The following is a 13569-nucleotide window of genomic DNA, read 5'->3' on the forward strand; positions in this document are numbered from 1 at the left end:
ATCATCAACACCACGTATTGTAAATCTTCCAACATCTTGATAAATAGAAATGAAACTCATTATTTCTAGTTACAGGATGGAGATTAAACAAGATCCATTTGTAGGTAAACCCATATTGTATAGCTCATATAAGTCCTTATGAATTTTCTACTTCTTCAATTCCATAGTAAGTGAATGAGTTTCGATCATCGGATGCATAAAAACTCATAATCCGATAATCAAATGTTCTCCCTCTACTAGTGGGAAAACAGAATCATGAACTTCTGCATCAATTACAAATTGTGTTGTCAATCTCGTAGCCTCTCATAATAAATAGGAATGGAGCATATTGTTCCTAGTTAATAGAAAGAGGATTAAACAAAATCCATTGGAAGAGGCAAATCGTGACTGAATAGGAAAATTAAACTAAATAATGTTAAGACAACATTCCTCCAACAATTAATAGCCTCTCCAAGCACCAGACCAAAAAACTCAATCAGGAAAATTGAGCGGTGAGGGTATCCAACCTCAATCAAATCTAGAAGAATGAATTACACCAAACCCTATCAAATAACATCCAACTTTGTGAGTTGATCACTTCAAATACAAAAATTTCAATCACCATCCTCTCTGCTTGCTCAATAACAAAATGAAGGCTTGGTGGAGCATCCATAATAATCGAAGTGATCAGCTTCTTTAATAACTTAGCAAAGAGAATATTAAAGAAGTTGGGAATTCAAAATGTTTCACATTTATAATTGATCTACATTTCTCTAGAGTTTTTATTTTTCTAACAAAAGTCATCTTAAGATCAGTTAAGATGTCAAACTTCTTTAACTTCTTCGTGAGTGAGCGATTTTGGATCATCTAATGCGCAAGAACTAATAATCAAATAATTGAATGTTCTCCCTCCGACAACAACTTTCAACATAAAGTCCTACACGTTTACATCATCTACACCTCGTGTTGCCAATCTTGCAATCACTTGATAAATAGAAATGCAGCCCATTCTTTCTAGTTATTAGGAAGGAAATTAAATAAGATCTATTGGAAGAGGTAAATCCATGTTGTAAAGCTCATAGGAGTATTTATAAATTTTCTACTTCTTCAACTCCTTATTGAGCGAGCGAGTTTCGATCACTTGATGCGTAAAACCTCATAATCCAATAATCGAATATTTTCCCTCTACTAGTGAGATAACAGACTTTCAACATAAAGTCCTAAACTTCTTCATCACCTACACCTTCTGTAGTCAATCTCGTAGCCTCTCATTATAAATAGCAATGAAGCCTCTTGTTCCTAGTTATTAGAAAGGGGATTAAACAATAGCAATTGTAAGAGGGAAATCGGAATTGTATTGAAAAATCGAACTCAATAAACTAAATAATGTTGAGACAAAATTCATCCAATAATTTCTACCCACTTCAAGCACCAAACTAAAAAAATCCTTCAAGAAAATTGAGCGGTGGGGGTATATCCCTTAATCAAATCTAGAAGAGTAAATTACACCAAACACTATCGAAAGAAATCGAACTTTGTGAGTTGATCGCTTTAAATACAAAAATTTCAAGCACCGCCCTCTCCGCTTGCTCAAGAACCGAAAAAAAGCATGGTGGACATCCATAATAATCGAAGAGATTTAACAAATTGAAGAAGAGAATAGTAAAAATGGGTGGAAATTCAAAATGTTTCAGATTTATCATTATATACACTTCTCTAGAGCTTTTATTTTTCTACAACAAAAAAAAAATCATATTGAGATCAACTGAGATGTCAAACTTCTTTAACTTCTTCGTGAGAGAGCGATTTTGGATCACTTAATGCATAAGAACTCATAATCCAATAATTGAATGTTCTTCCTCTGCTGTTGGGACAACAACTTTCAACATAAAGTCCGAAACATTTACATCATCTACACCTCGTGTTGTCAATCTTGCAACCTCTTGGTAAAAAGAAATGGAACCCATTATTTCTAATTATTAGGAAGGAGATTAAACATGATCCATTTGAAGGTAAACCCATATTGTATAGCTCATATGTGTCCGTATCAATTTTGTATTCTTCAACTCCTTAGTGAGTGAGCGAGTTTTGATCACCTGATTCATAAAAACTCATAATCCAATATCAAATCTTCTCCCTCTACTAGTAGGAAAACAGACTTTCAACATAAAGTCATGAACTTCTGCAACACCAACCACATCGTGTTGTCAATCTCATAGCCTCTCATAATAAATATCAAGGGAACCTATTATTCATAGTTATTAGAACGGAGATTAAACAATATCCATTGGAAGAGGTAAATCGTAATTGTATAGAAAATTTAAACTTAATAAATTAAATAATGTTAAGACAACAATCCTCCAACAATTTTTACACTCTCCAAGCACCAGGCTAAAAAACTCCTAAAAAAAATTGAGTTGCGGGGGTATCCACCCTCAACCAAATTTAGAAGAGTGAATAACACCGAACAATATCAAAAGACATCCAACTTTGTGAGTTGTTCACTTCAAATATCAAAATTTCAATCACCATCCTCTCTGCTTGCTCAAGAGCTAAATGAAAGCGTGGCCGAGCATCCATAATAATCGAAAGGGGCGGCTTCTTTAACAAGATGGCGAAGAGAATATTAAAAATGGGTGGGAATTCAAAATGTTTCACATTTATCATTGACCCAAACTTTTCTAGAGCTTTTTTTTTTTTCAAAAAAATCTTCTTAAGTTCAATCGAGATGTCAGACTTCTTTAACTCCTTCGTGAGCGAGCGATTTTGGATCACCTAATGAGTAATAAGTCATAATATAAAAATTGAATGTTCTCTCTCTACTATTGGGACAACAGTTTTCAACATAGTCCTACATGTTTACATCATCTACATCTCATGTTGTCGATCATGAAACCTCTTGATAAATAGAAATGAACCCCATTATTTCTAGTTATTAGGAAGGAGATTAAACAAGATCCATTGGAAGAGGTAAATAGATATTTTATAGCTCATATGTAGGATTGTAAACGAGTCGAGCTTGAGCGAGCTCAGGCTTGGCTCGTGTTTGACTCGTTCGAAATTGCTCGAGTTCGAAATCGGATCATATTCGAAATTAGCCCGTGAACCGTGTGTTCGTGTTCAGCTCGATTTAAATATTCTTTTTCATGTTCAACACATGTTCAGCTCGAAATTACCTTGTTAAAATTGGAAAGCACATAACCACATTACCACACGAGTTGTTATGATTTAAACTTAGATATAAATATATATAGTATATTATTATATAAATAATATATATATAATATTATTATATAAAATTATACATTTTTTTTTTTATTTCGAACTAAAACGAGCCAAACAGGAGAGAAGAAAGAGTTGTTCGTGTTTATAATTCAAGTTTAAGAAAATTACTCGTGTTCGGCTCATTTATTTAACGAACGAGCCGAACACGAGTTGTTCGCGAACAACGACCTTTTTTTGACAGTCATGCTCACGTGTCCTAATGAATTTTCTACTTCTTAGACTCCATAGTGAGTGAATTTCGATCACCTAATGCGTAAAAACTCGTAATCCAATAATTGAATTTTCCCCCTCTATTGGTGGGACAATGGGCTTTCAACATAAAGCCATAAACTTCTGCATGACCTACAACTTGTGTTGTCAATCTCGTAGCCTCTCATAATAAATAGCAGTGGAGCATATTGTTCCTAGTTATTAGACAAGAGTTTAAACATAGGAAGAGGGAAAACGTAACTGTATAGCTCATATGAATCCTTATGAATTTACTACTTCTCCTTCTCCCCTCGCAAAGAAACAGCTCCGCAAATTGAGGCTTGAGTAGCATCTAAGACAACTAATCTGCTTGTAAACCATGTGGGAAAGGTTTATACTTACACAACCCTCCGATAACCAACCCTTCCACATCTCTCTCTCTCTCTCTCTCTCTCTCTCTCTCTCTCTCTCCATTTCCCTCCCACAACACACATCATAGTCTTGATTAATACCACCATTGTGATCTTACAAGCCTGATTTGGTTATGACATACTTTCTGTCAAAAGCACAACAAACCATACTCAATCTTCAAATTTAGATGCTATGAGGAAAAGAGTCGAAGTGTGTATATGTACTAATACATGCAAAGATTCAACATGATTAATTGGAAGTTTTCATGAAAAGTAAAACTAATCAGAAATAAAGTTGTCTTATCAAATCCTTTTCAATTGCTCTAGGTAGACTTTCTGAAACACATTAAACGGCAAAATACGCCCTTTTTTGCCAGCTAGATATTTCTTCCACCTATGATAAACTATTAAATGCATAAATGCAATGCTAAAATCCAATTGTCCTTTCCTAGGGTACAGCGGTACCATGATGTTAAAAGCTGACTCAACTTTATCTTCACAAAAAATTATTTCAATCCACCAACAATAACCCAGATCAAAAATTGTATCGTTGCTGCATTGAGGGTATCAGAAATTGAAACAAGAAGGAAATGCTTATGCCTAACTAATATATCACTATTAAGAAATTACAAATCAGTCAAAGGAAGACGATCAGCAAACAAGCCAGAATTAAAATCAGTCAAACTGATACGAAAAGCAAATCAGATGTTACATACTCCAAGCCATCCTAACCTACAGCAGAATGATGTCTCGAATACAGAAACAACCAGAATGCCGATTAACTTTTAAGCAAAACCCTGCCCGGACACCAAAGAAAAATACTAAACAATCGTTTTTTTACAATAAAACCCCCCAATGAATTCAAAAATCAAACAATTTCCCCTGCCAAACAAAAGAAATACCCAGTAATACCGTAGCAAACAAACCTGGATCTTAATAGCAGCAGAGGTCTCCTGCCGAAAGGCTTGCCTCCGCTTCCGCTCAACCCGCGCCTGCTCAAGAACCACCTGCCGATCACTCTCCTTGGAGCTACGTCCTCCCAAGTTCACTCTCCTGCGGGAGGTCGAGTCCCCGCTGAAGAACATCCTTCAATCGAAACCGGCAACCGCACCCTAACAGCCTGCTGCCGCGAAATTCACCGAGAAAGGGCCCCCACGGGCATTGAAGGACCAACACCAAAGCAATCGCCACTCTTCTTGAGGTGCAGAATTAAGGGGAGGGAGAAGAGGGGAAGCGAAAAGCCATTCGACGCCAGCTAGTTGCTTTCCGAGACTTCCGAGAGCACTCTAGCCTTACGTAGTGTCCTTCGGCATGTTGCCCTTCGTTTTTCTTGAATTTTCGGAAATGCCATTTTACCTCCGGTTCGATAATGCGAATACGCCGAGTCTTCGTGAGTCGGTGAACTCCTGGTGCAAAAGAACTGTGCATAAGGGATGCTTGGTGTCCAACCTATTCAATAATCATGAGGCACCACCGTACAAAATTTTATTAAAATGATTTTTGTATGCCTAAAATACAACTATAAACTTCAATAAGATTTTTTTAAGGGTACAATATAAGGGTCAATAAGCTTTACATGCTTTAAAGGCACAAATTAGAATATCAGGTCATTCTAAAGTTGAGTCATCTGTTGAAATGGTCGTGCTAGCTTGGGTCTAACGAGCTGCTAGAAAAAAAAAAACGTCATTATCTCATATTAAATGTGTCAATCCTTATTTATGTCACCACCTAACACCTGTATCTAGAGTTTTTCACCAAGACAGATTTGTACGGAATGTAATTTTATATTTCTTTTATCTCATATATGAAAGAGATGTCAAAAGGAGCTTTCATAAGAGGGATCAAGGATCTATAAAGAAAAAAATCTCTGAGGCTATCTCTCTGTTTCCTAAAATACACACATTCTCTCTCCTCCTCCTATTGTCGAGAAGCACATATCTTTTCTTTGAGCTAATTCCAAGAGCTCTAGCAACATGTTCATTATCTTCTCCAATTCTTCATAATGTCTTTATCGGGTTGTATGAACTCGTAAATAATATTGAACCATACATTCTAAAATGATTCAACAACCTAAAAGGTGCGATGAACATGAAGTTTGTACTCAAATTCTGCAAGAAAAATAAGGGATTGCATTTGAGAGTTTGTGACGTAGCAGATCAATAAGCTGAGATAACAAATCATGAAAGCTATACAAGATTCAAGAAAATAAGCTTTCATATCATATTCTACAATATCATACGAGTTGGTGGTTTGTATATGAAAGTGTCGTGATAAGGACCACTAGGCAAGAGCTGCCTAGGTAGGACATACCAATAGAAAAACTTAAGCAGACTCTTAGTTTAAGGCTAGGAGAAAAAGAAGAAGGGAGTAATGAACCTTTTAAATACTCAGAAAAAAGGAGCCATAAGGAGGAGGATGAGCAAAAACCATTGGAGAACACATTCTAAGAGAGATTGTGGAAGTGTGGGCACCATGGAAGTTCAAGATTCCCTCTCTAGAATATTATAAAGGGAAATCAGATCAAGTAAATCATATATCTTTGAGTTAGCTACATGTCTATTGCGAATAAATAGCGCACTAAAATATTAATAATATTTTATGATGTTGAAAGAATCAGCCTTGTGCTAGTTCAATAACTTATGTGCAGAAGTCACTGCCTTCTTCAAAGAGTTCAAGAACATGTTCATAACTCAGTTTGCTAGCACATAAAAGTCACTGAAGAACTTTCAGACTCTTCTAAAGATCTATTAAGTTCTCATGGAGAACATGAGGAGCTTCATCGAATATTTCTAGTAAGGAATGTTGATGGTTCGAGACTTAAAATTTGTTGTTCCCCATGCAGTCTTAGCTCAAGGCCTGCGTGAATTTCCATTTAGATACACACTTGGTTTACAAAAGTTGAGAACACTAATTGAGCTCTTGGAGTTCACAATCAATCACATTTTTTTTAGTGATATAATTCCCAACCTAGCCCCTCCATACCACTAGAGCCCAAAGGAAAGTTTCTAAACCATTCACGTGAAGACTGCGATAACCTAAGGAGTTGCTTTGGCAGAAAGAGCTACCAAAACGCTCCAGTCAAACACTTTCAAAGATAGGAGTAGGAAAATAATGATAGAATACTACTCAGAAGAAAGCATGAAAGGAGGCATGAACCATCCTAGTTCCCTCTAACCCAACTCACACCACTGAGGGTGCTAATGTTCTAAACTGTTGAAGCCATCTAGAATAAAGACTTCTTCATGAAGCTATTTCTAATGAAGGCGAGAACTCTTGTGAATGATCCCAACAGATATTGTGTGTATTATTGGAATCACAATCAAGATGCAGAGAAATTACTACACCTCCACAACCTCATTGAAGAATTGATAAAAGCAGAAATTTTGAAAAATTTTGTCGCCCCTAAATCCAACACTCAAAAGCAAGGAATGAAATCTACTGAAAACACCAACAATGAGTCTACCCCTGTGAGATTTGTACACATCGTCGGAGTTATCTTGTCCATCTTTGGAGGTGTCAAACCCAAATCTTTATGAAGGCCTAGCTTGAAGTAATTTAAGATATAAGAGTCCCACTCAACCACTCTATTTAAGGGTGCAACACCAATCCACCCTATTGTCACTTTTACATACATCGATATGCCTACTAGCGGGAACCCCTTTGATGATGTCATTGTATTCATCATGGTGATAGCTCATTACCATATCAAGAGTATCCTGGTTGACATAGAAAACTCCATTAACATTCTTTTGAAAGGGGTATTTGAGAAGGTTGGCATGTTTTTAAATTGACTCGCTCTCACCTCTTATCCACTCTTAAGGGTTTTGTAGTTAAGGAAAGGAGACTCACAAAGTATCATCTTGTTTGTGGCATAGGGAGAAGGAGATTGACAATACATGACATTGATCGAATTAATCATCATGGAAAATGATAATGTATATAACGTCATCTTCAGAAGGTCGTTGTTTAACATTTTCAAGGCGGTGACATCCACTTATCATATTATTATAAAATTTCTGACGGGAGGATAAGTCATCATTATTTGAGAGAACTAGACTAATTTTAAACTTACTAAGTAATGTGAAGAGTGTGCATGAAGACCTTTAGCTTGACAATAATAAATTTAGTGGCCTTGAAGTAACTATGATTTCAAAACCAACACCTCTTTTTGAAGAAATAAGTAGAACCTTCTAGATCAGGTCCAATTAAAAAAAATCATCCAGACCAACTAATCGCCACCCTGAGAGATCATCACAACGTGTTCACATGGATGTCTAATGAAATGCCTAAACTCAATATCAACATCACCCCACAAGCTAAATGTGAGTTCATGAGCCAAGCACATCAAGCAAAAAGATGAGAACCATGAAAAAATCCCTAGCTCAGCCTATTCAGCAAGAACTTACGAAGCTACTTGATGCCAAATTCATCCGAGAAGTATAATACTATGAAAAGCTTGCCAATATTTGTGATAGTGTGAAAATCCAACAACAAGTGGAAGATGTACGTTGTCTTCGCAAACCTCAATGTCACATACCCAAAAAATAGACATCCACTGCCACAAATTAACACACTGGTCTACTCAGCGGTGGGGCATGCATTCTTCAGATATTATCAAATCAATATGCACCCTACTGATGTGAAAATAAAATCCCTTCATCACTAGGAGGTGATAAAATTTTACAATATAATATCTTTTGACTTGAGAAGTATCAGTGCAACCTATCAAAGGTTGATGGATCTAATTTTTACAGATAAAAGGGAAAAAATATTGAAATCTATATTAATGACCTTCTAGTGAAAAGTTAATCACTATAACTACATATACAAAAACTGGAAGAAAATTTTACTACCACAAGAAAAGCTCAATTATCTGAAGTATACATTCAAAGCTACCTAAAAAAAATCTATAAATACCTGCTCACACCCGAGGGAATCAAACTGAATCTTGAGAAGGTATAAACCATACTAGATATGTTTCCACCAAATAATCTTAAAGGAATGTAAATCATAACTGGGTGAATAACTGAACTCAATAAGTTTATATCAAAGTCTGGAAAACGATGCTATCTATTCATTTAATTCATGAAAAATTCTAAATATTTTGATTGAACCAAATAATTTGATCAAGCTTTTATGCAATTAAAAGTAATGATTGCCTCACCTCCTTTATTGCAAAGCCCTAAGCTAGAAGAATATTCATTCATCTACCTGGGAGTTGGAAAAGAATTTTTCAGCTTAATAATTGTTTGTGAGGAGAATAAGAAGCAATTTCTAATCTATTTGGTGAGTAAAGTACTCTAGGGAGTTAAATGAAGATATATGATACTGAAAAAACTTACACTGTTACAAATCATTTCATTAAGTTACGCTCTTACCTTCAAGCCTAAATGGTGCATGTCATGACTGACCATTCTTAGATTTGTATTGTCCAAACCCGAACATTTGGAGAGGTTACTCAAATGGTCCATAAAATTGAGCCAATTTGATATAATTTACACACATAAAATGGACATTAAAGCTCAAGTGATCAATTACTTACTAGGTGGTTTTTCTGAAGGATAGACGAACGAATAAATAAATATTGAGCTACACAAGCTCTAAACACTCTACGTAGATGAAACCTATAGAAACATAGGTTTAGGAGTAGGTATAGTCTTGCACATCCCTTCTGGATTCATTTTATATCATTTGATCGAGATCAACTTCAATACAACCAACAGTTAAGCAGGATACAAAGCACGAGATATTGGAATAAGATTCTCATTAGGAATCAGAGTACTAATCTCCTAGTTAAGTCTGACTCCCAAATGGAAGTAATTCATATCAAGAAGTTATTTGAGAGGTGAGATGAGGTCATGTGCAAATATCTAGTGAAAGCCAAAGCAAAAATAAAAAGCTTGAACACTTCCAAACTAAATATATTATGCAAGAGGAAAACCAATTCATTGAATTCTCTCCAAAGAAAAAAAAAACATCTATAATATATGGTTTATCAATTTAGAGCAACATGTTATCAAGGAAGCCAAAGTCATGAACCTTGAAGCAGAGTCAGCTGTTAGTTGGATTAAACTAATAAAAGAATGCATATCATTAAGTATTATACTGGTAGAAGACAAGGATCCTCAAAAGTTTATGGCCAGTTCCGCACGTTATGTAATCATCAAGGAAAAATTATTCATAAGGCGGTCACTTCTATTTCCCTCGAATGCATAAAAAAAAACAAGAAGACCAAAATTTTGCAAGAAGTTCATTCAAGAGAGTATGTAAGTCACCCTGGAGGAATGACCCTTACAAACAAGATTCTCATACAAGGTTACTATTGGCCTATGCTGAAAAAAGACTCCGAAGAGTTTTTCAGAATGTGCGAGAATAGTCAAAAGTTTGTCAAGCGACGGCAACCATCGCAAATGCTGCAATCGATAAATAGTCTGTTGCCCTTTGCAATATGGAGAATGGGCCTATTACGACCCTTTCCCCTTAGCATGAGACAGAGAAAATACATTCTTGTCATGATCAATTACTTCTCACAATGGATCGAGGAAATTCTTGACTAAAACTACAACTCTTTTAGTCAGAAACTTCAAATGAACTGATATTATTTACAGATATGACCTACCAATGATTATTATTATTGATAATAATACAAATTTTTCCAAAATAAGGTGAAGTAGTTCTAGGGCTATAAAGGAATGCACTTAAAATTAACACACACACACACACACACACACACACGTATATATAAAAGTTAGTTTTTTGGCCAATTTATAATAACTATTTTTCATTTAAAAATTTAAATCCCAAAAGTATGTAAATTAAGAGAAATTTATGATGAAGTTATATAAATATGAATGAAATTAAATTACTACATATACATTAGCTTTTAATATATGTACAAGGTATTATCGTAAACTGGAAAAAGAGCAAAAGAAGATGAAGATGGACATCATTTGTAAAGCCACTATATATTTTTGAAACTATATATTTTTGAAACATGCATCATTTAATTACATCAAAGAAGATGATTCTTTTAAGATTATACTTTCTATTTTCTTATATTTACTGGTGCATAAAAAAAATGCTTTATATTTTGTTGTAAACTCAAGTTAAGTTAATGTAACTTAAAAAACAAATTAATACTTTATTTTCAAACGATAGGGCAATTAAACGTATTTTAAATTCAGTTTAAACTTATTAAAATAATTAATTAAAATAGCTCTGCAAGTAGTTGAATTTAATTCATATTTTTCTTAATTTACGTAATTTTCAAATTTTAGTTTTAAAAATAAAAAATAGTTATTATAAATCTACAAATAAATAAAAAAAAAACATGGGGTGCGTTTTACATTAATTTTTTTTTAACTAAAAGGTGAGTTGCACATAGGGCTGTCAAAACGGTTCGTTGTTCTTGAACAGCTCATGTTCGACTCGTTAAGAAGTTCGTGTTCGGCTCGTTAATTTCGTTCGATAAGTTAAAGAGCCGAACACGAACTAAAATGTGTTCGCTCGTGTTCGGCTCGTTTTGGCTCGAAATACTACTCATCAAGTATATATAGATATATATATATATAAAAAATCTAATTGACTAAAAGGCTACAAAGATTTATAACCAATTAAAATATTGATTAAAAAAATAGAATAAAAATTATTAAATTAGATTCAAATGATGTTTTAATATAAATAATAAATTTTAAATCATGCTCAAATTGTTATTATCTTATGACTATATAATTAATTTTGTTAATAAGACGCTTTATTCGTGAATAGCTCGTGGCAAACGAGCCGAACACGAACACACTTTTTGAGCTACAAATATAAACGAGTTGAACACGAGCTGAGCCCGATTACACCTCTAATTACACATATTTTTGTCTCTATTTTATTTTATTTTATTAAAATTCTAAAAACAATAATAATTAATAAATAGGCACAGCAGCAACACCCACGACGCCTGGAGCAAATAATTGATTCCCTGCGTCTTCTTCGTCCGCTTCACTCTCTCTCTCCACCGTCTGCAGATCGACCAAACCTCCTCCTCCTCCTCCTCCCATTAAGCCGGTCGCCTCTACAATGAGAACCTTGCTAGACCCAGTTTTCTCCTTGGTAATTCTGATCCTGTGCAGCTCCATTACCCCGATCTGCAGCTTCAACATCACTAAGATCCTTGCGCAGCACCCAGACTTCTCGACCTTCAACCACTATCTCTCCGCCACTCACCTCGCCGGCGAGATCAACCGACGGAAAACCATCACCGTACTCACCATTTCCAACTCTGGAATGAATTCCATCCTCTCCAAGCACCTTACCCTTTATACTCTTAGAAACCTCCTCTCCCTCCATGTCCTCGTCGACTACTTCGGCGCCAAGCAACTCCATCAGCTCAACCGCGGAACCACCCTCTCCTCCACCCTCTTCCAAGCTACCGGCGCCGCTCCTGGCACCACCGGATTCGTGAACATCACCCTCCACCGGGCCGGCCGCGTCTTCTTCTCCGCCACTGATTCCGGCGGAAATCCTCCCGTATCCTTTGTCAAATCTCTAAAGGAAATCCCCTATTTCATTTCTGTGATCCAAATCAGCTCTCCCCTTTCCTCCCCAGAGGCAGAGGCTCCCACCCCTGCTCCCACAGACGTCAATATCACTGCCCTAATGGCCAAGAAGGGCTGCAAGACCTTTTCCGACCTCCTCGATTCCACCGCCGACGCCGCCGCTTCCCTCTCTTCCAATGTCGGCAGCGGTCTTTCCGCATTTTGTCCCGTCGATCAGGCCGTAAACCCCTTTCTCCCACTTTTCAAGAACCTCAGTACCGAAGACAAACTCTCGGTTCTCCTGTACCACGCAATACCCGTCTATTACTCCATCCAGATGCTGAAATCTAACAATCATGTTATGACCACCCTCGCAACGAAAGGCGCCAAGAAGAACTATAACCTCACAGTACGGAACGATGGCGAGGTGGTGACGCTGAGGACGAAGGTCGATACAGCAAAGATCACAGGCACGCTCATTGATGAGGATCCGCTCGCCGTGTACACCATTGATGTGGTGTTGAAGCCCAGGGAGCTCTTTAAGCCGGTTGAAGCGCCGGCGCCGGCGCCGGCCACAGATGCGGTTCCACAGATGCGGTTGCAGATTCGCCGAAGAGGGCGAAGAAACAACACAAGCACGCATTGCCGCAGCCGGCAGCGGCGGAGCCGGCTGATAGCCCGGATGACGAGCCGGCAGATCTGAAGGCTGATGACGATCAAAGTGGTGCTGTGGGAGGAAGGCTGCTTGGTGTAACTAGGATATGGATCGCTGCAGCGGCCATTTTGGTCTTTGCTTAGAGAGAATAGGATATACACCACACACTCCGTATGTGTCTCCACCTCAATACCCAAATATTATTAATATCATATCATTACCACTGTACCATACTTAATTCGCACATATCTCATCCGCAGGTGATATTTTTCCGTTTGCTTAGAATCACTTCCCTCCATTGTTCTTTTTTTCGGAGTTTGATCTTCCCTCCTTTCTTTTCTCATTTTAGAAATAATGGGGTGAAGTTTGGTGTTGTATACTTGTAAGGTCTGGGTGATTTTCATGGGTTTTAAAAGTTTTTCCACTGCATTTCGTGGTAACCCTTAGAATCCTTAAATCTTTAGGATGGGGCCAAAGATGGAGATCCTGTAAAAACATATGCCAGTCTTTCGACTCAGCGCTG

General features: G+C 36.7%; 2 protein-coding genes across 2 annotated transcripts in view; one reads left to right on the plus strand and one right to left on the minus strand.

Moving 5' to 3' along the window:
* LOC110031717 (E3 ubiquitin-protein ligase UPL6) overlaps positions 1–5116 on the minus strand; it is a 110185-nt gene extending 105069 nt beyond the window's left edge. The window contains exon 1 of the mRNA XM_020735074.1: positions 4790–5116. Coding sequence (XP_020590733.1) covers positions 4790–4948 — 159 coding nt within the window. The 5' untranslated portion in view covers positions 4949–5116. The remainder of the gene's footprint in view (positions 1–4789) is intronic.
* A 6688-nt stretch (positions 5117–11804) lies between these two features.
* LOC110031577 (fasciclin-like arabinogalactan protein 2) lies at positions 11805–13094 on the plus strand. The gene has a single exon (XM_020734827.1). The coding sequence runs from the start codon at positions 11934–11936 to the stop codon at positions 13092–13094; it is 1161 nt and encodes a 386-aa protein (XP_020590486.1). The 5' UTR covers positions 11805–11933.
* Positions 13095–13569: the final 475 nt, after the last annotated feature.

This window comes from Phalaenopsis equestris, unplaced genomic scaffold (assembly GCF_001263595.1).
Source record: "Phalaenopsis equestris unplaced genomic scaffold, ASM126359v1 Scaffold000840, whole genome shotgun sequence".
Taxonomy (NCBI): Eukaryota; Viridiplantae; Streptophyta; class Magnoliopsida; order Asparagales; family Orchidaceae; genus Phalaenopsis; species Phalaenopsis equestris.

Bases quoted from the DNA above. Each gene is read 5' to 3' on its own strand.
- LOC110031577 (XM_020734827.1), top strand. From the start codon at position 11,934: ATGAGAACCTTGCTAGACCCAGTTTTCTCCTTGGTAATTCTGATCCTG.